Genomic DNA, 26,667 nt, shown 5'->3' with positions numbered 1-26,667 from the left:
GCGCTCTGGTGCAGGTTCTCAGACTGGGGCAAATGTTGTTGTTTTTTTATACATTTGCTAAATTTTCTATACCTCTTTTTGCTTTGTCATTATGGGGTATTGTGTGTAGATTGATGAGGAAAACTATTTAATACCTTTTAGAATAAGGCTGTAACATAACAAAAATGTGGGAAAATCCAAGGAGTCTGAATACACTGTACATACTACACACACACACTCAAGGGTTTCTTTATTTTTTACATTGTAGAATAATAGTTAAGACAAACTATGAAGTCATGTAGTAACCAAGTGTTAGAATGCCAAGAGTGTGCAAAGCTCTCAACCAGCTTCATGAGGTAGTCACTTGGAATGCATTTCAATTAACAGGTGTGCCTTGTTAAAAGTCAATTTCTGGAATTCCTTTCCTTCGTAATGCATTTGAGCCAAATCAGTTGTGTGTTGACAAGGTAGAGGTGGTATACAGAAGATAACCCTATTTGGTAAAAGACAAAATCCATATTATGGCAAGAACAGCCCAAAAGCAAAGGACAGTCCATTATTACTTTAAGACATGAAGGTCAGTCAATCCAGAACATTAAGAACTTTGAAAGTTTCTTCAAGTGCAGTCGCAAAAACCATCAAGCACTATGATGAAACTGGCTCTCATGAGGACTGCCACAGGAAATGAAGACCCAAAGTTACCTCTGCTGCAGAGGATAAGTTCATTAGAGTTAACTGCCTCAGAAATTGCAGCCCAAATAAATGCTTCAGAGTTCAAGTAACACACGGAGCTCAACATCAACTGTTCAGAGGAGACAGCATGAAACAGGCCTTGGTCAAATTGCTGCAAAGAAACCACCACTAAAGGACACCAATAAGAGACTTGCTTGGGCCAAGAAACACGAGCAATGGACAATAGACTGGTGGAAATCAGTCCTTTGGTCTCAGTCCAAACTTGAGATGTTTGGTTCCAACCACCATGTCTTTCTGAGACGCAGAGTAGGTGAATGGATGATCTCCGCATGTGTGGTTCCCCCCATGAAGCACGGAGGTGGTGTGATGGTGCTTTGCTGGTGACACGGTCTGATTTATTTAGAATTCAAGGCACACTTAACCAGCATGGCTACCACAGCGATACGCCATCCCATCTGGTTTGCGCTTAGTGGGACTATCATTTGTTTTTCAACCAGACAATGACCCAACACACCTCAAGGCTGTGTAAGGGCTAATTGACCAAGAGGAGAGTGATGGAATGCTGCATCAGATGACTTAGCCTCCACAATCATCCGACCTCAACCCAATTGAAATGGTTTGGGATGAGTTGGTTTGGGATGAGTTGGACCGCAGAGTGAAGGAAAAGTAGCCAAGCGCTCAGCATATGTGGTAACACCTTCAAGACTGTTGCAAAGCATTCGAGGTGAAGTTGGTTGAGAGAATGCCAAGAGTGTGCAAAGCTGTCATCAAGGCAAAGGGTGGCTACTGTGAAGAATCTCAAATATAAAATATATTTAGATTTGTTTAACACTTTTTTGGCTGCTACATGATTCCATGTGTGTTATTTCATAGCTTTGATGTCTTCACTATTATTCTACAATGTAGGAGGTAAAAAAAGCCCTTGAATGAGCACGTGTCAACTTTTGACGGGACCTATACACATACACACAAGTATGTGGACACCCACATAATGGTCTGGGGCTGTTTTTCATGGTTGGGGAAATCTTAACGCTACAGCATACAATGGCATTCTAGACGATTCTGTGCTTTCAACTTTGTGGCAACAGATTGGTGAAGCTCTTTCCTGTTTAAGCATGACAATGCCCCCATGCACAAAGCGAGGGCCATACAGAAATGGTTTGTCGAGATCGGTGTGGAAGAACTTGACTGGCCTGCACAGAGCCCTGACCTCAACCCCATTGAAAACCTTTGGGATGAATTGGAACGCTGACCGCGGGCCTCACTAATGCTCATGGCTTAATGGAAGCAAGTCATCGCAGCAATGTTTCAATATCTAGTGGAAAGCCTTCCCAGAAGAGTGGAGGCTGTTATAGCAGCAAGGGGGGAGGGACTTCATATTAATGTTCATTATTTTGGAATGAGATGTTCAATGAGCAGGTGTCCACATACTTCTGGTCATGTGGTGTACTGTCTGCTTGCATAACAGTGTTGCTTTGACACAGTACACACGCATTCTCTCAAGAGACGCTGAAAGAAATTACTCCACTCCTGTGGAAACAAAATTAAACTTGTATAATTTCACTGCAAGAAATGCATAGTTGTGCAGGAATTATTATATTACATGTGAGAGGTTGTAGTCCTAGTCAGTGTCCATATTGCAGTTACTATTCTATTTAACCCATATTAACTTAAATGAGGAATATTCTGTTTATTCATGGGTACAGGGACACTCATGAGCAGAATATCAAAGGTGCATTTAAACAGATGATCCCGAATAATACCTTAAGTGGGATAAGAGCTACTATCCAGAATACTGTACACATGTAAACGTGGTCTGTGAGGAGATTCGAACACGCAACCTTTGGGATGCTAGACATTTGTTACAGGCCCACCCTTCCAACCACCTTTCCTTTCATTTTGTGGCTTAAGTAACCTATTTTATGTAACCATACCAAACACCACATCATACAAATTGAGTGTTCAGGGTTTTCGTTTACCATGTTACGTGTAGTCTTAGAGACCAGGCTGAAATAAAATGTAGCCTGATAAGATACACATCAGCAAGAGCTTGTGAAATAATTGACAATGTGATCTAGTTAGGTAGCTAGCTACCCGTTGAGAAAACATAACACCCACTCAAAATGTAAATACATTAGTGGTAATTTGTTTGGAGCCTAACGTAACTCGTTTGAGCAGGCAAGGAAGCTGGCTGATGATGCTAGCTAGCCGACTGATGCTAGCTCCGAATGAAACAACGTTGAACCCAATGACAGTCTATAGGAAGGTTGAACCACGACGAGACAGCAAAACGAGAACAGTTTATCCGTCTATCCACAATTGCTTATTTTCGTTCCATTTAGTTGTTAGGTCCAAGCTGTAAATAATTATAAACGAGAAAACTGTTGCCAATTCAGACGGAATGTCACCAACCTTGCTTCCCGGCCTCGACTCATCCGATGTGGGAAATACGCGTGCCGTTGATCTTTCTGCAGGTTACCTGCGCGAGTGTCTGTCATACCACTTTCAGAGGCGATGAATCTTCAAGAGTTATAATGCTGATGTCCATAGTGTCCGGGTAAATATCCTCAGTATTTAACTTGAAACGTTAATAGGTCGTCAGTGTTTCCCATCACAAAATAAATCAGCCTGGTAAATGCAACTACTGTCTACTGCTGCGAGGTCCCCTTTTTACAGGTTCCACGCCCATAGTAATGACTGGAGGGCCACCCAATTAAAGCGCACGTTTAGCTTGCGACAACAGAGGAGGCGATACGTGTTGACCCAGCCCATTTGCTTCGTTCACCAGTGAAACGGTATATCCCGCAACAACAACAACAAAAATACCTACATTGGCTATGGCAGTTGTTCAAAAACGCTACTTCTTTAGATGTTTTCATTTTATTGAACCCTTATTTTACCAGGAAAATTGACTGAGAAGACATTCTCATTTACAGCAACGACCTGGGGAATAGTTACAGGGGAGAGGAGGGGGGATGAATGAGACAAGCATAAACTGGGTATGATTAGGTGGCCATGATGGTATGAAGGACAGATTGGGAATTTAGCCAGGACACCTGGGTTAACACCACTACTCTTACTATAAGTGCCATGGGATCTTTAGTGACCACAGAGAGTCAGGACACGGGTTTAACGTCCCATCTGAAAAACTGATCACATGGCATTCTATTTATTTTGAGCTCTATGGGCAGGAGACTATTCATTTTATTAAAGACAGCTAGTAGCTATTTCCTATGAAATGATCTGGTCTACATCTCTAGCTACATCTCTCTCTCTCTCTGTGTGTGTGTGTGTGTGTGTGTGTGTGTGTGATACCTTAATAGAAAATGACTTAAGTAATAGTGAAAGTCACCCAGTAAAATACTACTTGAGTAAAAGTCTAAAAGTATCTGGTCCTATATGTACTTCAGTACAGTGATGGAAAAGTTACTAAAAATGTCATACTTGAGCAAAAGTTAAAAGTAAAGGTAAATGTAGACGAGATCAGAGGCAGTAAGGATGACAACGCATTGTATTGATAAGAGCGTGAATATGACCATATTGCTGTCCTGTCTGAGCATTCAAAATGTAAAGAGTACTTTTGGGTGTCAGGGATGTATGGGAGTAAAAAATAAATATTTTATTTAGGAATGTGGTGGAGTAAAAGTGTGTGTGTGTGTGTGTGTGTGTGTGTGTGTGTGTGTGTGTGTGTGTGTGTGTGTGTGTGTGTGTGTGTGTGTGTGTGTGTGTGTGTGTGTGTGTGTGTGTGTGTGAGAGAGAGAGAGAGAGAGAGAGAGTGAACAGCAAAATGCAAAAAACTGCCTCCCATAGCCTTCCTTGAGTCACCACTTCCCTCTTGAGTCAACTGACTGACATAACTGTGAATAGGATAAAAGATTAATGATGAAATCTGATTACCCTAATCCATATAATAAGTGATGTTCTTTTGTAAAACTGTGAGTCCCTCCCAGCATCGAAGCTAAATGAAATGTACACCTTATCATTCCTTGGCTTGGCGTTGGCTCAAGATAACTACAAAGCAAATAGGTTACTGTAGATGCGTCACCACCACACACAAGGGAACCTCAAACTCCAGATTTGTAAATATAAAAAACAGACATGTATATATTGAATATCCATACTTGAAAACAAACATGGTTGAAAACAGTCTTCTATGAAGTTTTCTAGACGGTCTTTGCATAATCTACTCTTCTGGACACAGAAGTGACCAGAGGGAGGCATACTTTCCACTGAACCCTACACTAAAAGAAAGACCTGCAAGAGTGAACCCTGTGCATGACTTGCAGTAGGCCCATCTATGATAACAAACATAGCAAAACAAATGAGTTGTCACGTTCCTGACCTGTTTTCTGTTGTTTTGTATGTGTGTGATGGTCAGGGCGTGAGTTTTGGGTGGGCAGTCTATGTTTTCCGTTTCTATGTTGGTTTTGGGTTGCCTGGTATGGCTCTTAATTAGAGGCAGGTGTTTTGCGTTTTCCCCTAATTGAGAGTCATATTAAGTTAGGTTGTTCTCACTGTTTGTTTGTGGGTGATTGTCGCTGTGTCTGTGTATTTTGCACCACACGGTACTGTCTCGTCTCGGTCGTTTATGTGTTCATGTGTTCCTCGTTTCATGTAAGTTCATAGTTTAGGTCTGTCTAGTTCGTTTTGTTATTTTGTTAATCATTCAAGTGTATTTCGTTTCGTGTTTTTCCGTCTTGTCAAATAAACATTATGTATTCATCACCCGCTGCGCCTTGGTCTACTCACTCACCGAGGGACGGCCGTTACATGAGTGCCTTTCTCATTGTGAAAATCATTAACCTAACCTGCAAAAAGACAATCCACTCAACTGTCCTCTGATTCAGGTTAGCCTGAAGATATGATTAATTAATAATTTAATAATTAATTTGAGTTCCCTGCTCTAACTAATATTACATACATCTTTGTTTGTATAATTCATTGATATAATATTTTTTAAATGTACTAGCATGATCATAAATATACATCCAGGCCTATGTTTCAATAATGTATTTTATTTGTAGACAACAATCCTGGACTTTGGTCTTCAAATGTGGTATTTTCAATCTATGTAGCTATGCCAGAGCAACTTTTGGTCCCCAGGCAAGCTATTATTATTCGGGGTGTCTAATAATAGGATACATACAGCAGGATTTATGCAGTTGATCCAAATCGTCGAGGATTGGGTGAGCCGTCCCCCATTCCACAGCGCGCGCGACCCACGAGCTCACTTTCCTCCGCGGAGCAGACAAGTTGGTTCCACATTTTTTAATGTGAAACAGAACTTGCATCTTGTTTTTGTTTTTTTACCCCTGACATTGCCATCAATATGGAAATGAACGGGAGCGCCGACAGAGAAAATGTAGGGGAGGTAAGTGATGATCTGTAGTTGCAACCTACTTAGCATCAAAGTAACAAGTTAGCTCACTTTCAAGAGAGGTAATGGACTGGCAGCAATGTTGCCATCCACAGTAGCCACTGTCGCCCGTTTAGCTAGGCTACCAAACCTGCCAATGTAGGCCTAACAATATAACTAACAATATAATAATGTTTGTAGACACAAAATACACTTTTACTGAAGCACACAATATTTGTTATTATAGTTTCCCTAAATGTGATAGCGGCTAGTCAGCTAATCTTGCTCTAAAATTGGTTGCCATGGTGCCAGTGTGAGTTTTTAGGCTGCTGCGTTTAAAGAGGCGGAGGCTGTGAGATCCCTCACAGACAACTGCCCCACCTCTCATTTGTGGGATGTAAGCATCGAAGGCGATGCCATGATGTGAAGAAGAAAAACACAACATTGTAGCTTAACTAAATGTTTTATCAACACAAAACAACCTGTTGTAATATCGTGCACCATAATTTTCTCTAAATATCTTTGTGTCTACAAGATCTCCACCAATTAATCCTTATTTGGAACCATATTGGATGCAATTTTGGAAATGCTTCATTTTTTTTACAACCTCTTATAACACCATTTTACAATACCTTTTATAGCACAGAGATCAGATATATAACACCATTAAATTCTAACTAGAATTTTTCAAAATCATGTAATATATCCATTTATGGTAATCAACACATTTTCAGTTTAGAAGGGTTTTGGAGGGCACACCACAATGTAACCTTGGCTATTGTTATAATAAAAAATGATTATAATCCTTGTTAGCAGAGCCCTTTAGTGCTTAGGATAGATTGTGTAGGTGAGGTTAGTCAGTTGAAATTCAGATTTTGTTTTGGGACAGTCTACGGATCAGACCAAGACTTGGCTTTTCCTGAAATGGCTGACATCTTTTGGCCAGGTCTCCGGTGAAAGTCTGCATCCCTTGAGGAGTTGTGTCTGTATGCACCTAAGTGGCCCAGTGAATAATGAATGCCCTTTGTGTTGGATCCCTGACACGATGTTCCAATAAGAAACAGTTTTCTTTCTTTCATCACACATCCAATTTTAGTGGAAATAATTCTAAAGGGCTTGGTGTACGCATTTTGCTTAATGCATTTATGGTATTGAAATGATGGTGCTCAATCAAATACTTTCATTAGCAATTTTGTGTTAACTAGACCCCTGTAAAGTGTTTTTAATGACATTGTGTGTTCCCATTTCCCCAGTTATTGGAAGGTAGTTTAGTGTACTTACAGTGGGGAGAACAAGTATTTGATACACTGCCGATTTTGCAGGTTTTCCTACTTACAAAGCATGTAGAGGTCTGTAATTTTTTATCATAGGTACACTTCAACTATGAGAGACGGAATCTAAAACAAAAATCCAGAAAATCACATTGTATGATTTTTAAGTAATTAATTTGCATTTTATTGCATGACATAAGTATTTGATACATCAGAAAAGCAGAACTTAATATTTGGTACAGAAACCTTTGTTTGCAATTACAGAGATCATACGTTTCCTGTAGTTCTTGACTAGGTTTGCACACACTGCAGCAGGGATTTTGGCCCACTCCTCCCTACAGATCTTCTCCAGATCCTTCAGGTTTCGGGGCTGTCGCTGGGCAATACGGACTTTCAGCTCCCTCCAAAGATTTTCTATTGGGTTCAGGTCTGGAGACTGGTTAGGCCACTCCAGGACCTTGAGATGCTTCTTACGGAGCCACTCCTTAGTTGCCATGGCTGTGTGCTTTGTGTCGTTGTCATGCTGGAAGACCCAGCCACGACCCATCTTCAATGCTCTTACTGAGGGAAGGAGGTTGTTGGCCAAGATCTCGCGATACATGGCCCCATCCATCCTCCCTTCAAAACGGTGCAGTCGTCCTGTCCCCTTTGCAGAAAAGCATCCCCAAAGAATGATGTTTCCACCTCCATGCTTCACGGTTGGGATGGTGTTCTTGGGGTTGTACTCATACTTCTTCTTCCTCCAAACACGGCGAGTGGAGTTAGACCAAAAAGCTCTATTTTTGTCTCATCAGACCACATGACCTTCTCCCATTCCTCCTCTGGATCATCCAGATGGTCATTGGCAAACTTCAGACAGGCCTGGACATGCACTGGCTTAAGCAGGGGGACCTTGCGTGCGCTGCAGGATTTTAATCCATGACGGCGTAGTGTGTTACTAATGGTTTTCTTTGAGACTGTGGTCCCAGCTCTCTTCAGGTCATTGACCAGGTCCTGCCGTGTAGTTCTGGGCTGATCCCTCACCTTCCTCATGATCATTGATGCCCCACGAGGTGAAATCTTGCATGGAGCCCCAGACCGAGGGTGATTGACCGTCATCTTGAACTTCTTCCATTTTCTAATAATTGCGCCAACAGTTGTTTCCTTCTCACCAAGCTGCTTGCCTATTGTCCTGTAGCCCATCCCAGCCTTGTGCAGGTCTACAATTTTACCCCTGATGTCCTTACACAGCTCTCTGGTCTTGGCCATTGTGGAGAGGTTGGAATCTGTTTGAGTGTGTGGACAGGTGTCTTTTATACAGGTAACGAGTTCAAACAGGTGCAGTTAATACAGGTAATGAGTGGAGAACAGGAGGGCTTCTTAAAGAAAAACTAACAGGTCTGTGAGAGCCGTAATTCTTACTGGTTGGTAGGTGATCAAATACTTATGTCATGCAATAAAATGCAAATTAATTATTTAAAAATCATACAATGTGATTTTCTGGATTTTTGTTTTAGATTCCGTCTCTCACAGTTGAAGTGTACCTATGATAAAAATTACAGACCTCTACATGCTTTGTAAGTAGGAAAACCTGCAAAATCGGCAGTGTATCAAATACTTGTTCTCCCCACTGTATAAAGCAATAACACTTTACAGAGGGAGGAAATGAGCTTCATTGTGTCATCCCAACAGTCTGTCCCTGTCCCCCAAATAGCCCCTTTAAATTTCAGAGAGAGAGAGAGTGTGTGCGCGTGCGTGCTTGCCAGTATGTCTAGCTACTGTCCTGAGACTGTCACAGTTGAGTCACGGAGGACAGAATATTGATATCTTTACGCTCGATTCAATGTGCAATTGGTGTCATTTACAATATGTCTCCCCACAGTGAGAGTGAATAATGTCCCATGGACGCTGTGTAAATTGCTTTCTGTCCTCACAGAGGACTTTATTTAATTTGCACTGCCTGAGCTCAAATCCGAGTCTGGAGGTCCGCAAAACTACTATGTTTATTTTCTACCTGGTAGTTAATCGACTGATAAATGTTCTTGATTAGGCATAGCCAGTGGCGGTTTTAGCATGTCGATCTTGGTGGGACAAACGTAAACATTTTTGGGGGGATGCATGCCAGCAAAGCCACTAAACAATACATTAACTGCACTATAATGGTGACAAACGGAGCCCACAAACTGTTTGGGCCTACATAAAGCTGTCCCAACAGCAGAGCTTTCTTTTCAGCACCATGGAGTGAATCCTTACCACCGCTACACCTGGCTATCAGCGGAGCCTTGTCTGGCAGCAAAACAGTTCATTCAGCCTCATATACTGACTTTTTTTAAAACATAGCTGATATGACTGACTTGCGTAAACAAATGTGGTTTCTACTGACAATTAAGATGTACAAACTATGGCATAAGGGAACCTTGAGCGGATACGAGGCAATCCGTCATTTCGATTAAGACATTAATGAACGAGCTAAGATGGACGTAGTCAATATAACTGTTTGTAAAGCACTTTTGAAATGTACAGCGACAAAATTTAGAACATGGGCCATTCTTGCAGTATTCTCCCTGTACACCAAGCCAAAACTATAGGATAAATAAATGGGGCATATAAGCAGACAATGAAAGCTCTTACAATATTCGATGATGACATTTGTCTAAAACAGGCTATAGGCTACATGTGCACCACCAAGTCAGAACAGTAGGCTAAGTTATGAAGGGGAAAGGGACCAAATTATTAGGGTGAGGCACATGGGCTACTAACAGCTTACTACACAACATACACTTAGTATTAATTTCTTAGCTACAGTATACATATCTCCCTGGAATATTACATTATTTATGCAGCAGCATACAATACATTTTTGGACTCACCGTTGTGCTGTGCTCACTTGAACAGGAAGGTGGTACGGCGGTCCTTCTTCTGGGAAACCTTTGTCATGTAACTTTGTCATCGAAGTCTGGCATTCTCTTGATTTATGGTGCTTTCAAGACAACTGGGAACTCTGAAAAAAATAAGGTTGAATCATGACGTCAGTGAGCTTCAGGTCGGAGATTTAGAAAGAGGCCCGGGTTCCCAACTTGGAATTCCGAGTTGGATGACCGTTCAAAATGTCCAGTCGGAGCACGTTTTTTTCAGAGTTCCCAGTTGTCTCGAACTCACTGAAGTCAGAGATTTCCCAGTTCTGAGTTTCCAGTTGTTTTGAATGCAGCAGAAGTCATGCTTGATTGACAGCATGGCCAATGTATTCAACCTTTTCTGGCCCATGGTGTTGTGTGTGAATGTTTATCCTTTTAAGCTTGGAAAAGAGACTCTTAAACCCAGACTTGGACCACACCCCCTCCACCAAATAGAAGGCAGGGGAAGCAAAATAGTGATTGCTTTGCAACGCTTGCAGTTAGCCACTGATTCCTTCCAAACCACTCATTGTTGAATTTGCGATTTCCAACTTGTTGCGTAATGTTTATGTCCAATGTCTGATGAGCACCGATACGTTTTATCTATAATTTCTCTTCATATGATTGTTGATGATGACTGCTTGTCTAGCTTGCTAGCTAAGATTTTGAAGGTATGATGTTGACATGATCAGTCCAATCAAAGCTACAGTAGACATAACGGGCACTGATAATGTAAATCTATGGCAGCACCCAAGGGGGCTTGAACTTCCTAGCTCTCCCTGTAGATTTTGCGGTTACGTAGTGTCCCCATGAGTGACAGAACACTGAGCCAATCACTTCTCTGCAACTAGAGAAGATTACCAACCCCTACGCTCTGTATACATTTTTTTTTTTTTTTACATTGTTTGCAAACTGATATGTGACACGTATTAATGCCAAAATAACATGCAAAACAGGCACACAAAAAACATACACACACATTTGTATGTATATACACACACATATGTGTGTATATATATATATATATATTTATTTATATATATATATGCATATATACAGTGGGGAGAACAAGTATTTGATACACTGCCGATTTTGCAGGTTTTCCTACTTACAAAGCATGTAGAGGTCTGTAATTTTTATCATAGGTACACTTCAACTGTGAGAGACGGAATTTAAAACAAAAATCCAGAAAATCACATTGTATGATTTTTAAGTAATTAATTCGCATTTTATTGCATGACATAAGTATTTGATCACCTACCAACCAGTAAGAATTCCGGCTCTCACAGACCTGTTAGTTTTTCTTTAAGAAGCCCTCCTGTTCTCCACTCATTACCTGTATTAACTGCACCTGTTTGAACTCGTTACCTGTATAAAAGACACCTGTCCACCCACTCAATCAAACAGACTCCAACCTCTCCACAATGGCCAAGACCAGAGAGCTGTGTAAGGACATCAGGGATAAAATTGTAGATTTTTGGGGGGTTTGTATCATTTGATTTACACAACATGTCTATCACTTTGAAGATGCAACATATTTTTTATTTAGAAACAAACAAGAAATAAGACCAAAAAAATTAAAACTTGAGCGTGCATAACTATTCACCCCCTCAAAGTCAATACTTTATAGAGCCACCTTTTGCAGCAATTAAAGCTGCAAGTCTCTTGGGGTATGTCTCTATACGCTTGGCACATCTAGTCACTGGGATTTTTGCCCATTCTTCTAGGCAAAACTGCTCCAGCTCCTTCAAGTTGGATGGGTTCAGATGGTGTGCAGCAATCTTCAAGTCATACCACAGATTCTCAATTGGATTGAGGTCTGGGCTTTGATTAAGCCATTCCAAGACATTTAAATGTTTCCCCTTAAACCACTCAAGTGTTGCTTTAGTAGTATGCTTAGGGTCATTGTCCTGCTGGAAGGTGAACCTCCGTCCCAGTCTCAAATCTGGAAGACTGAAACAGGTTTCCCCCAAGAATTTCCTTGTATTTAGCACCATCCATCATTTCTTCAATTCTGACCAGTGTCCCAGTCCCTGCCGATGAAAAACATCCCCACAGCATGATGCTGCCACCACCATGCTTCACTGTGGGGATGATGTTCTCTGGGTGATGAGAGGTGTTGGGTTTGTGCCAGACATAGCGTTTTCCTTGGTGGCCAAAAAGCTACATTTTAGTCTCATCTGACCAGAATACCTTCTTCCATATGTTTGGGGAGTCTTCAAAATGCTTTTTGGCATACACCAAATGTGTTTGCTTATTTTTTTCTTTAAGCAATGGCTTTTTTCTGGCCACGCTTCCGTAAAGCCCAGCTCCGTCGAGTGTACGGCTTAAAGTGGTCCTATGGACATATACTCCAATCTCCGCTGTGGAGCTTTGCAGCTCCTTCAGGGTTACCTTTGGTCTCTTTGTTGCCTCTGATTAATGCCCTCCTTGCCTGGTCCATGTTTTGGTGGGTGGCCCTCTCTTGACAGGTTTGTTGTGGGGCCATATTCTTTCCATTTTTTAATAATGGATTTAAGGGTGCTCCGTGGGATGATCAAAGTTTCTGATATTTTTTTATAACCCAACACTGATCTGTACTTCTCCACAACTTTGTCCCTGACCTGTTTGGAGAGCTCCTTGGTCTTAGTGCCGCTTTCTTGGTGGTGCCGCTTGCTTGGTGGTGTTGCAGACTCTAGGGCCTTTCAGAACAGGTGTGTATATATATATATATTGAGATCATGTGACCAATCATGTGACACTTAGATTGCACACAGGTGGACATTTTTTTAAACAAGTCATTTTTTTCATTTCACTTCACCAATTTGGACTATTTTCTGTATGTCCATTACATGAAATCCAAATAAAAATCTATTTATATTACAAGTTGTAATGTAACAAAATAGGAAAAACGCCAAAGGGGATGAATACTTTTGCAAGGCACTGTATATATATATTTTTGTAGCTATGGCTCATAACAGGTCGCCACTGCTCCTAGCCAGAGATTCGACTTAGGCCTACGTGGTGTTCTAGGTTTGAATCGCTGCCTGATTCAAGGGGAATATGGTAAACCAACAGTGCTGCGAAGCCTTGGGGTCCGGATTTAATAATGGGAGCTACAGGCTATAGGTTACAGGCTAAGTTGGGTTGCATTGCATTGGCAATGTAATGTAGGTAAGCTACAGTATACTGTGCTTTGGAATAGCAGTGTTTGCATATGTTTCCGGTGGGATGTAAAACTTAAAGCCCTTCAGAGAACCATGAAAATTAAATACAGTTGTGTCGATCCCTGGGCTGGACACAGGCCAGAATCTGAGGTGAGCAGAGGAGACTGATGGGACATGATGGATGGAGAACACAGAAGTGCTGATGCAGAGAGATAGAGAGGCAAAGAGTGACACACATCCTTTAGCAGCATCCTCTTCATTTAAAACCCAACCACGCATCCTGCAAGTCAAGCAAGAACAGAATAAAATACATTCTGATGATAAATGCAACTTGGTCTGCATAAATGCTACACTCTGTTATCTTATATTCTTATAAGGATGGAATTTTCAGGATGTCGCCTATTCTGGTTGCCATTCTTTTTCCTGACAATGCAGTTGGCTAAAGAGACAGAATTGTAACCATAGTGTACAGTACGTATCCCAGAGAGTGTCCCTTTTGTATAGCCTAGAGCCCAACCTGCCCCTCAGTCTACTAGGGAATAGCAGACTAGCACCACAACTGTCTGGCAGTTTAGAAAACCCCCATTCACAGATTAAAACACTGAGAGTAGGCATAGCTGTTCATTGATGCTGGTCTGGGGTTAAATGAGTTCACTTCTCACACAGTGGATTTTTTTAGTCAGAGTCAGCCCAAAGTGAGGATAAGCTTAAAGTCTGTGAAAGTCTATGTGCTTGTATGGTATATATCAACAGCCTAGTCTGAGTACCCAGATGAAGGAAAATGCATGTTTTTTGACTAATTACTTTTCACAAAAATTAAATTACATACACAACTCTAAATATGTCTTTTATCAGGCTTCCCTAAACCGATAATATTGTGTCTGTGAAAGCTTTTATGGTATAGCCGTTCGACAGCATATAGTCTTGAGTGTCCAGATCTAGGAAAATGCACGTTTTTAGACAAATTATACATTTTCACAGCAATAGTGTAGTATTCACAACTGTAACTTGTCTCCATCAGGCTTCCCTAAGGTGAGCTGAATTACCATGCCTTCAGGTAGAGACTGACAACGTTGGTGCAGTAACCCCCGAGAACATTGTGCGAAAGCTTGATCTACAGTGAAGAAAATGTATGTTTTTAGATGAGACGATTAATCTATTTTCACAAAAATAGTGTCATTCACAACTGTAATTGTTCTTCTTCATCTGGCTTCACTAAGCTGAGAACAGTGTGTAGAAAATGTTTTGGAGTCTGTGAAAGCTTGTGCTTACTTGAACTGAATAGAAGCACTTTCAATGGGAGTTTGAGGTTTTGGGGAGGGGGGTCCTACCAGAGTGCTGCAAGCCAGGCACTGCTGCCAGTATTTACTAGGACCAGATGGATTCTGCGGGGCTTTTTCTATGCCCCTATAAATGTAAAGAAAAGACAGACAACCTACAGAATCAATCAAACAAAAGTGAGACATGTAGGCTACTAGGCTATACTAACAGGTGTGGCATGTCAATGATAGCCAGAAGAGTTGGCTACAGATCTGGGACCAGGCTACCTCAGCACATAGGCTAGCTGTCTTCCAGGTAGATCAGGTAACTGTGCTGTAACGGACTAGAGCATAGGAAACAGTTATGACAGTTATCACTAGGGACTGCTTGGGCTGCAGTCAGTGACACATTTAATTCACACCTACTGTAGTGGGTTGGGCAGGTGGTGTTGAGAGGTATGCAGACAGAGAGTAACACCATATGATTTCCTTTGAGCGTTATTACTCAACTACGTGGGCAGCTATCTCCAGCTATTCTAAATGACTGCTGCAGCGACCTTCTACACTCTCTCAGTTTCTCTCCCTCTCTCTCTCTCCCTCACTTTCGCTCTCTCTCTACCCCTCTCCCTCTCTCTCTCTCGGGCTAAGAGAGCTGTGTATTTAGGCCTAGGCAAGAAACACACAGTTGAGTCTGGTCAAAGGCAGGATGTGGTGATTGTTCTCTAAGGTCTAATGACTGAAGAATTACGCTTGATATTGTCATATCCTGTCACTGAAAGATCTTCTGGGCTTGAGACCAACATGTTACAGGGACGTGTTTCGTTCAGAGGTGGAGGGAGCACTTGGTTTTGTGGATGAGTGGAGAGGGGATGACAATTAACTGTACATTTAGCATTTGGCTTTATTGTTTTCCTTTTATTGATTATGCTGCCAAACATACCCTCGTAAAACTGACTATCCTACCGGTCCTTGACTTCGGCGATGTCATTTACGAAATAGCCTCCAACACTCTACTCAGCAAATTGGATGCAGTCTATCACATTGCCATCCGTTAAGTCACCAAAGCCCCATATACTACCCACCACTGCGACCTGTATGCTCTCGTTGGCTGGTCCTCGCTACATATTCGTCGCCAAACCCACTGGCTCCAGGTAATCTATAAGTCTTTGCTAGTTAAAGCTCCAACCTTATCTCAGCTTACTGGTCACCATAGCAACACCCACCCGTAGCACACACTCCAGCAGGTATTTTTCACTGGTCATCCCCAAAGCCAACACCTCCTTTGGCCACCTTTCCTTCCAGTTCTCTGCTGCCAATGATTGGAACGAATTGCAAAAAACACTGAAGTTGGAGACTTATATCTCCCTCACTAACTTTAAGCATCAGCTGTCAGAGCAGCTTACCGATCGCTGTACACAGCCCATCTGTAAATAGCCCATCCAACCAACTACCTACCTCATCCCCATATTTGTTTTTGTTTTTCTGCTCTTTTGCACACCAGTATTTCTACTTGCACATCCTCATCTGCACATCTATCACTCCAGTGTTAATTGCTAAATTGTAATTACTTCACCACTATGGCCTATTTATTGCCTTACCTCCTTTCTTCATTTGCACACACTGTATACAGATTTTTCTATTGTGTTATTGACTGTACGTTTGTTTATCCCATGTGTATCTCTGTGTTGTTGTTTTTGTCACACTGCTTTGCTTTATCTTGGCCAGGTCGCAGTTGTAAATGAGAACTTGTTCTCTACTGGCCTACCTGGTTAAATAAAGGTGAAATATAATAAATTATATAATGGATGCTGCACTGAATCTCTGTGCACTTCTTACATTTACAATAAAGGCTTATTTAAAAAATTAAAAAATTAAAAAAAGCAAAATATCCGTTTCTCTCCTCTCTCTCTCTCCCTCACACGGGGATTGTTGAGCTGAATAATTCATAGTAACAAAATAGTGGACCGTCCGTTTTTTGGTCAGGCAGAATAACAATGGACCTGCAGAGTGATTGACTAACACTGCCTCTCCAGTAGAGAACGTCAGCGCAATCATATGCTAATACATGCTTTATTCGTGTATACTTTTCAATCGAGAGTTCTATTCAAATACAGAACTGTGTCAGTCAGTCGGTTGCTTTCTGTACTTTTAATAAAAAGTGAAGTATGTGTGTGCGTGTGTGTGTGTGGTGTGCACTTGTTTTTGGACCTATGCCATTGCTCATGCTCAATCATGCCAAATTACCACTATCATTCTGTTGTGTCAGCCAGCCTCAGCCAGCGATGAAGAAATTGAATGAGGCAGGTTTCCCAGACTGCAGTGTCAGTCCTATGTCAGTCCTATGGATAGCCTACACCTTCAGAACCTGTGGTTTCCCGGCTCACATAAGACCTATTGATTAAGGCATAAGGGCTGTCCTTGAATGTCCTCTGAGTGGGTTCAGTGTGTGAGAAGAGAGCAGGTGACCCTGGCAGGTCGTGACAGTGTTCAGCACAGAGATCACTGTGTTTCGCTCAAGTATTTGGTATTCATTAGGATCCACATTTAAAATGTCACACATAGCCTACATACACACAATATCTAATACATTTTTTATTTAACTAGGCAAGTCAGTTAAGAGCAATGACGCCATACCCCGGCCAAACCCTAACCCGGATGACGCTGGGCCAATTGTGCACCGCCTTATGGGACTCCCAATCACAGCCGGTTGTGATACAGCCTGGAATCGAACCAGGGTCTGTAGAGACGTCTCTTGCACTGAGATGCAGTGCCTTAGACCACTGCGCCACCCGGGAGCCCACTGTACATAGTACAGTGCAAATTACAATACAAGATATAAAAAATGGTTGTGTCTCTTCACAGTCCCCTTTGTGCAGTAAGGTGTTATTTTATCTGTTTGCATGTCTTGTGTTGTACTGATGAGTGTCTGTCACTTATCACAAGGACACGAGTGTGACGTCAGTTCTTTAGGAACACAGAGGGTATGTTTTTAAGAGTTGTTTAGTTTGTGTGACCTTGCAATGCTTAGTGCACTAACTCTATAAAGGCTCACAGTCTGGGTTGTAAGGGTTTTATCTTGGTTTAATATGTCTATTCAGGATTGATTCAATAGCATATCCTGATGGGAAGGATCCTGATCCAGATATTTTGTGAACATTGCACAGATGTGCAGCACAATAGGAGCCATGCCATAAATATAGGTCAGGCCACGCCCCAAAAAGCACAGGGGTACTTTAGATTTTTAAATGCATCTAGCCGGGTACAGTTTCCTCACATAATTGTAAAGCTCATCATATAGCCTAACCACCTCAACATTTAAGGGATATTGGGTGGCTAATCAACACACCAGCTACTGCAGAGAACACACCCATCTCTCTCGGGTTACTGCACCAACGTTGCCAGTTTCTTCCTGAAGGCATGGTAATTCAGCTCAGCTCTGTGGTAAATTAGAGGGTTCTGTTCTCCCCTTCCTAAAACAGAACCTCTGACTGTCTCTCTCTGCTGTAAAGCCTACCGCCCCTCTCATCCACTGTCTCTATTACTGGAACAGAGGGAAGGAAGGAAGATTGTATGTACACAGCACTGTGACACAGCACTGACAATTTAACAGCCAGTCCTCCACAGCTGTTGGAGAGAGGGGGGATACATGCATCCAATGGTTCAATGTCATTGAATGGTTGCTAATGCATTGGAGATGGTTTAGCATGACTTCAAGTTCACTTTCATCAGGAAGCCTAGTTGTTCAGTCATTGCAAAACATTTAGTCAGCAGCACTTTAAAGATGGAATCCGCATTAGGGGAACAGCGCCATTGTCCGCCCCAGCAGCTTTCTTCTAGTTTTTGTTCTGTGGACTTATCAGAGGTGTGGTGCATCGACCAGTGTGATAAAAAAAAATGCCGTGCATATTCTGCTGTTCTATCTCCAGGCAATGATGGCCAAGGGGGGAAAAACTGTTCGTTGTTTGCAGTAACTGCTTTGTTGTTGTAGCATCCCAAACGGATGTGGCAGTTTCACCATTAACGATTCCAACTTTAGGATCAGGGGCCTCATTTATCAACCGTGCGTAAATGTTGTACTAAATCATCGCAACAAATTATTGGGATTGATCAAACTGTCGCACGCATCATATACTGTATATACTGTATGAATGTTTTCAATGAATAATCCGACCATAATATATTCGTGGGGTCGTGAACGAGCGCTACAACCCGCCTGGAAAACGCCCTCCATTCCCTATTTTACGGTAACATAACGCCCTCATTTGCTGTATGATTTGGAGGTGTTGGAACTTGGCAATGATAATTAAAAAAATATATATCGCAATGGCAAATGTCATCAGATTTCTGTAGAGGTGTGGGCAGAATGTTTTCATCTTTTGCAGGGACTTTTTTTTTTTAAATGCCAGGTGTAGGGAGTGCCAAACACCTGCTGCGCATTCTGCAAGATTGATTGACCTTTCGAACAATTTATAAGTAAATGCTACTACAGCCAACACTTCTATACAAAATACGAATTCCTGTTCAATATTTAGTTTATCAATAGATTGTATTTCTATCTCCTGCCTTGATATAGGCTCTGAGATTAAATAGGCTATTATGTTCTGCTCCTATCGCACAGCAATACTGTAGCCTACAGTCTGTTTACTTTCGCGCATAGGTGGCTATTGAATGAGCGATGGATAAATGGTAGCCTAATATTTGATGTGTAGCGGGAATAAACAAGTCATGTCAGAAAAAGAGCAATATGACTATGATTTAGGCCTATATAATAAAATTAAAATAAATATATTAGGCGAGATGCTGTTATGCGATCTTCTTACCAACTGCAAATGCATCTGTTTTATCACTAGGCAAACGAGTTAATGTTTTTATTAGCCTACCATTATTATAATTCCTGTGCATCAAACACCTTCGTGTACACCTAAACAACAACATTTGCTTGCAATACAGTTGATCAACTTGTGTGCACACATGGTTTGAGATTTGCGTGGAGAAGCGCACACTTTCCTGTCAAGTTCAAAATGGATAAATACCGACCTTTGTGGGAAAACTGACGCACATATTTTTTGTGCGCACGCACTTTGATAACTGAGGCCCCTGAACAGAACTCGGTGGGAGCTAAATGGGACACAGTCATCAGAGCAGCCCTGAACTCCCCATATGACCTGCTATCTAACATCATCAGCCATAGAGGAATCAATACCTGGAGGAACTGATTCATTTAATCATACATCCTCCATTCATCTTAGACATATAATATGACTTTAATGTATTCATTATTCATTTTATGACATATACAAAAATATAATGCATTCACATTCAGTAGGCTACTTAAATGATCAGGTTGACAAAGTTAATGTACAGTTCCCACACAGGGCAGGAACAAAGTAGCAGTATCCCTTCACGACCAGAGATCCCTGTCCTGAAGTGTCCTCGACCTGCACCTGGTGTTGTTCCTCTGTCCCGGAAAGTCCTCACTAACCCCACAGCCACAGTGTTGGGCCACTAGTGTGTGTTTGTAAACATAGACAGGTTTGCAATGTAAACATACAGATAGCATGCAGTGTAACTGGGTGAAGGGGTGTAGGTGCGTAGTGTGTGTGTTAGGGGTGTCGGGGTTGGGGGGATATCCGCAGAGATGAGCTCATAGTCTAGGACTTAGCCAAGGTGTTTGTGTGTTTGCCTGCACTTAATGGGAGTGTTTGTTTACTCATGTTTCTTTCATAATGCCTTTACTGTTATAATATGATAGTGGTGCATATGATAACAGCATTAACACATCATAGATGATCACTGACTATGTTTGGTCTCATTGTGAGATGAATCTTGCTAAGCTAAACTTCCACCTAAAAAGCAAGTCTAAATCATGAATTGATGTCAATGGGAAGTTTATGTGAAAACGTGCGTTATGTGCATGTTCTTCAACAATATAACCAGGTGTATCTGATTGTATTGTTGACATGTGTTTGTGTCTCCAGGTCCCCCATACAGGTGTCTGGCACGGTGGCAGCCCCTCTGCTCTCCTGAACATGAACCACTATGCCAATAAGAAGAGTGCAGCAGAGAGCATGCTGGACGTAGCCCTGCTCATGGCCAACGCTTCCCAGCTGAAGGCTGTCCTGGAGCAGGGGCCAGACTTCTCCTTGTACACTCCCCTCATCACTCTCATCAGCATCTCCCTCAGCCTGCAGGTCACTGTGGGGGTCCTCCTCATCTTCATCGGTGAGGATAACAACACTGTATCTCTGGGGGACATTTTTACAAAAAGCATATTGAATGCAACACTTTTGCGTTTGCATCAAATAGGCCTACATTAGACAGTTGCATTCTAAACCTGCATAATGATTGCTGTATTATGGACTCTTTTGACACTAGCCCCGCTCATGCACGCTATCTAAATGGAGCCCCTTGTGTCTCTCAATCTTCATGAGCCTTTTGTGTCTCATCTTCATCAGTGAACATGTATTTTCTAACTTCCTCCTCCCTCAACACTTTGTGTTGACCTTAACTGAGGATGACCTCATACCTATCAAGTCCAATGTTTCCTGACATACAACCAATTACCTACTGCAGCGTTGCTGAGGTGCTGTAGCCATGGCAACCAGGCATGTGACCAGGTCAGAGTTCACCGGGTTTTAGTGCTGCTGTCAGCAGGCTGACCCGAGAGACGGCTGTGTGTGTGTGTGTGTGTGTGCGTGCGTGCGTGCGTGCGGCGCGTGTGGACGTGTTTAACTATTCTTGTGGGAACCAGAAGTCCCACAAGAATAGTAAACAAACAAAAATTTGACCAACTGGGAACATTTTGTTGGTCCCCACAAGGTCAAATGCTATTTCTAGGGGGTTTGGGGTTAAGGTTAAAATTAGTGTTAGGGTTAGAATTACGTTAAGGGTTAGGGTTAGGAGCTAGGGTTAAGGTTAGGGTTTAGAGTTAGGGAAAATAGGATTTTGAATGGGACTGAATTGTGTGTCCCCACAAGGTATAAGACTGTGTGTGTGTGTGTGTGTGTGTGTGTGTGTGTGTGTGTGTGTGTGTGTGTGTAATGATGAAGATGGGGGTGTTGAAGATTGAATTCTTCAGGTGTGACCTTACAGGCTGACAGTGACCTTGATCTTCAGCACTGGACAGAGACTGCTCTTCATCATGTCTACATCACAGAGGCTGCTCTTCATCATGTCTACATTACAGAGACTGCTCTTCATCATGTCTACATCACATAGACTGCTCTTCATCATGTCTACATTACAAAGACTGCTCTTCATCATGTCTATATCACAGAGACTGCTCTTCATCATGTCTACATCACTGCCCTCACGTTTGCTCCCATGATTTCTGCACCATGTCACTCTGGTTTAAATTGTATTTTCTTGTGAAACCAGATAGTTAATGAATGGTGCAGGTCACATCACTGTAATTAATCTCTTACAGTCTCTGGTAGGAAAACACTTAGGATGTTCAGCCCATATGTTTTTAACCACTCTCTCTCTGCATTAACACTCATTCACTAAGTCACAAGGCTTCTTTACTTTTCCACTAGTGAACTCCATTTGAAGGGATCATGTGTCGGAGAGATACTGAACCTGCATGTCAGAGAGCCATCACACTCTCCCCGTTTCTCTCACCCGTCCCTCTTCTCCCTATTGACCGTTGCTCAACCCATACCTCCACTCCCCCATCCTCTCATTCTCTCTTGTTCCTCCCCAAACCCCCCCTCTCCCTTCTCCACCTTCCATATCTCCTCTACCATTCCCTTTGCCCTGCTTTTCGCTCTTCATCACCCATAATGCATCTGCTCCTCATTCCTGACCCTAGAACCTCACCTCCCCTTTCCCCCTCTACCCCCCTTCTCTCCCATTCTCTTTCCCTCTGACCCCCCTTAACCCCCCCCCCCCCCCCTCCTCTCTGTCTTTGACCATTCGAACTGACTGTTCAAACAGCTAACACACAGCTCAGACACCCATACCCCAACAAACATGCCACCAGGGGTCTCTTCACAGTCCCTAACTCCAGAACAGACTCTGGGAAGCGCAACGTACTGCATAGTGCCATGACTAAATGGAACTCTGTTCCACATCAAGTAACTCAAGCAAGCAGTAAAATCGGATAAAAAAAACTGATAAAACAACACCTCACAACACGGACTGTGAAGAGACACATGCATTCGCACACACACTCTAACACATGCACTCTACACACACACACATTGTGGTGTTGTATTATTGTAGTATTGTACATTTTATATTGTACATTTGTTATAATAGATAAATATTGTAGTCATGTCTTGTATGATGTATAGTTTTATTTATGATGTAGGCTGTTGTTTTGTTGTGATGCAATTGTTTTATTCTTGTTTGGACCCCAGGAAGAGTAGCTGCTGCCTTGGCTAATGGGAGTTCTATTAAATACTAAATTGGTGGTGCGTGCTGTGAATGTCCTACATACCATCCCCCCTGGCCTGGGCCAGACACAAACAGCCAGAGACACAGGCAGGGTTTCTCACACCGTTTAACATCTTATAATCTGCCCCCCACACACACATGCACGTACACACCATAGGAGGTTGGTGGCACCTTAATTGGGCAGGATGGGCTCATGGTAATGGTTGGAGAAGAATAGGTGGAATGGTATCAAATACGTCAAACACATGGTTTCCAGGTGTTTGATGCCATTCCATTAGCTCCATTCCAGACATTATTATGAGCCGTCCTCCCCTCAGCAGCCTCCTGTGGTACACAAGTACATAAGATGATCAGAACATCTACATCCACTACACATATATTCATAGATTCCATTAACCATGCCCCTCTGTAAAAGAATAGACGTAGCTCTTTCCAGCAGTCAAATGACCAAATCGCCCTCTAGTGGTCTCCTGGGTGGAACGTTGTTAATATTTTTCATAATTTCATAATTAATAAACATAAAAAACATTTAAACAATGAAAATCTGGTGTTTCTATGTCAAACACTTTTGTTATATTTCAGTCTTCTGTGATGTATATACAGCTTAATATTGGGATGCAAACTCAAAATTGAATACATTTCAACTCTATATCTGACATGGTACAGCCCATAGCCATGTGTGTGAGGTGTACAGTATGTGTTTGTTTCAAAGTAGATTTGTTTAAGACTACCAAGAACACTCTGTGTGACCCTGATTTTAGCCCACTGCAGTGTTAAGCTATTCTTTTTGTTCTTTATACTCACTGTGTCCTGGTCACACATATGTTTCCTCTGAGCTGAGCAGCAGAGAGTTGGCAGAGTTCAGTCCGGGGTACATGAGGACCAGGCCTGAGAGACACTTATACAGAGCACCGAGTACAAAGCAGTATGTCACTGGCTCCAGTCCCGGGCTAGTCGCTATCACTCAATCAGGATTATACTTTTTATGTGTGTGTAGAGTTATCTGTGTGTATGTGTGAGAGAGGGAGTCTATGTGTTTGCGAGTGCATGCTGTGAGTGTTTGTAAAGCTCATCTGTACCAATTTCCCCTGTTCTCTCCACAGTGCGGTGGAACCTGAATGACCAAAGTAAACACTTCAGGCTGAATGTAATGGAGAACCTGGCCACAGGCCTCGTCTTCGTCATCGTAGTAGTCAACGTCTTCATCACTGCCTTTGGAGTACAGAAACCCAATCAGAAAGCCTGACCAGGACACAGAAACGCATCACCACCCCCTTAGGTACAAACACACACACACACACACACACACACACACACACACACACACACTCTCTTTCTCTCTTCTCCCCTCTCTCAAACTCAAACAGGAATTGTTTGCACTTTCCCTCAATAGTTTGTCCATGACTCAGCAGCTGTCCTGTTCTCCGTATCTCCTGACATCCTAAACGCCCATGCTCCCCCAACCTGACCCATAAACACGCACTGTTCCAGGACTCGACGGAAACTTCCACTAGAAAACACCCACCAACAAAACTCAACTACTGTCTTTTTACCAGTCCAGAACCCTTTTGTCCCGATGAGAGAGAGGTTTGCTTTCATAAACAACACTGTGTGTTTGTGTAGGAGACCAACAGGAAAACAGAGACAACAGCCATGTGACCTCAGTGTCTGCCCCCTGCCCTGTACTGTAGTTATCCCCAGCAAGCAAGCACACACACTTTCCCTATCTCTCTGTCACACTATCTCGCTCACTCTCACACACACATACTCCGAGCCACAGCATTGAGGAAGGCTGAGCCCTGAATGTAAATTTTTTATCACATTTATGAGGTGAAAGGAGGACGTCATGGGTCTTGTTCAGACAGCCTGGGCCACTGTGCCTGACGGGTCTAAAGAGCACATGTATGGAAAAAGAGTCTGTGCCTCACTCTCAAAACACTGACCTTTGCTTAGCTAAACATAGAGAACACATTCATCTTGTGTCGTAGTCTCGTAGTATCATATCAACTGCATTTAAATAGAACAAATCGTTGCAGCATTGAGCAGCAGTTGATGTGAAACTTGATCAATAAAAGAGCTAGCATTGCACTACATCAAGGATTTGCAATATCCCGGCTAGATGTGCCACTGATAATCTTGTCTCAGACCAAGACACATAGAAGAGCTGTGAGAAGAGTGCATGGTTATTTTGGCTGTGTGGTGACTCACTATCATCAGATGCAGATAGAGAAAGAACTGCTAATTAAAACTGAGGCCTTGATTAGACTCAGTACTGTTACGCATACACAATTAACATCTCACTGTCTCAGACTCTGTACATCCTTTTACCATTCAGTCTCCAGCATTGAATACACAGCTCATGGTGAAGAATTTCATTGGTTAGCTTAATGTAATAGAAATAGCAACAAAAAAATCTACTTTGACGGTTCTGTTCTTACCGCTCAAAATAAGATCATATGGCATTGTAATCCTAGGTTTGGCAGGGACACTCATAACTGCTATTCTAGCTATGTACTGATGGAGTCTGAGGGAACATGACACCATAACCTAATGATACATTCCCCTTTCTTTCCCATAGCTTCCATTGCTAACCATGGAATCACACAGACAGACCATGATCCAGATAGTGACACACAAATCCACTCTAGCCAGGACAATAGACAGATCTATAAACATTTTGTATATCTATTGCTCTCATGCACTGTATCTGGCTCTAACTCAGTGTAATACCCCTGAGTTGGTTGGAGGAGTCTGGAATGAAAAGAACTTCTGAAGGATTTCAAATTCAGATGCGCATCATCATCATCATCATGGCTGCAGATCATTCTAAGTGGGACTAATAGCTGTCTGTTGGGGCTGGGAGTACTGGGATTCAAACAGAACAATCACTCGAGTGACACCCTCCCCACTCCCTCACCCCTCCGATCCGCCACTCACCCTCCTCCCCATCTGCTCTTTGATCTGGGTCTCCCTACAGACAGAAACAGATATGGAAACACACAGCTCACTGAAGCAAAGCTGCTGAGAATAGACACCAGGAATCTGACTGCCACAGAGAATCATCATCTACCAGACGTCACTCATCATCTATCTTACTGTAACCAGTAAGGGTACTAGAGGAGATTCCATAGAGAAATACACATGTTCACTTGAACTGCAGAATAGTAACCACACCTGTCCGGAAGTGTAAAGCTGCTATGGCACTTGTGATCATCTTCATAGCAGCTCATTTCATCATCCTCTTATCTGGCCTGCAGAGGTCTCTGGGCTAGGTCAGGAGTGCCCTCTAGTGGTATTTTTGGTGCTATTGCAATGATGTGAGATCTTTGTATTACATTGTCAGGTTACCACTCTCACAGATACGTCCTGCTCTGGTAATAAACGAACATCCAAAAAGCATCATACTGCCTGAAGAAGTGCTGCTGGCTTCTGTAATGTGTAAGTGTGTTATTTGTGTAAACCAATCATATTTTTGTGTGAGGTTTTGTATTGTTTCCCACCCCTGATTTACTCCTAAACAAGTCACACCAAAATGAAATGTTAAAAAGGACAGCTGTTACTAACACGAGCAATGAAATGTTAAAAAGGACAGCTGTTACTAACATTAGCAATGTTTTAGCATGTGTGTACAGGTATGTGCACTAGTCTATTCTTGTTTTTTTCCCCAGAACATTCTACATTCCTAATTATGAA

At 42.3% G+C, this 26,667-nt stretch overlaps 2 protein-coding genes across 11 annotated transcripts in view; one reads left to right on the top strand and one right to left on the bottom strand.

The window, feature by feature from the left end:
• LOC139542824 (serine/threonine-protein kinase WNK2-like) overlaps positions 1-3,427 on the bottom strand; it is an 89,256-nt gene extending 85,829 nt beyond the window's left edge. For 3 of the 10 annotated variants that reach the window (XM_071348691.1, XM_071348690.1, XM_071348688.1), the window contains exon 1: positions 3,085-3,427. The gene's annotated coding sequence lies outside the window, so the exon portion shown is untranslated. The remainder of the gene's footprint in view (positions 1-3,084) is intronic. The other 7 variants (XM_071348692.1, XM_071348693.1, XM_071348686.1 and 4 more) reach the window with 6 other exon arrangements.
• Positions 3,428-5,897: 2,470 nt separating this feature from the next.
• On the top strand, positions 5,898-26,370 carry LOC139542823 (ninjurin-1-like). Its single transcript, XM_071348685.1, has 4 exons — positions 5,898-6,043; positions 20,556-20,799; positions 24,078-24,253; positions 25,553-26,370. The coding sequence occupies exons 1-3, from the start codon at positions 6,002-6,004 to the stop codon at positions 24,218-24,220; spliced, it is 429 nt and encodes a 142-aa protein (XP_071204786.1). The 5' UTR covers positions 5,898-6,001; the 3' UTR covers positions 24,221-24,253; positions 25,553-26,370.
• Positions 26,371-26,667: the final 297 nt, after the last annotated feature.

This window comes from Salvelinus alpinus, chromosome 17 (genome assembly GCF_045679555.1).
Source record: "Salvelinus alpinus chromosome 17, SLU_Salpinus.1, whole genome shotgun sequence".
Taxonomy (NCBI): Eukaryota; Metazoa; Chordata; class Actinopteri; order Salmoniformes; family Salmonidae; genus Salvelinus; species Salvelinus alpinus.
Note: the sequence above shows the minus strand (reverse complement) of the source record. Positions and strands in the feature narration are given on the sequence as shown.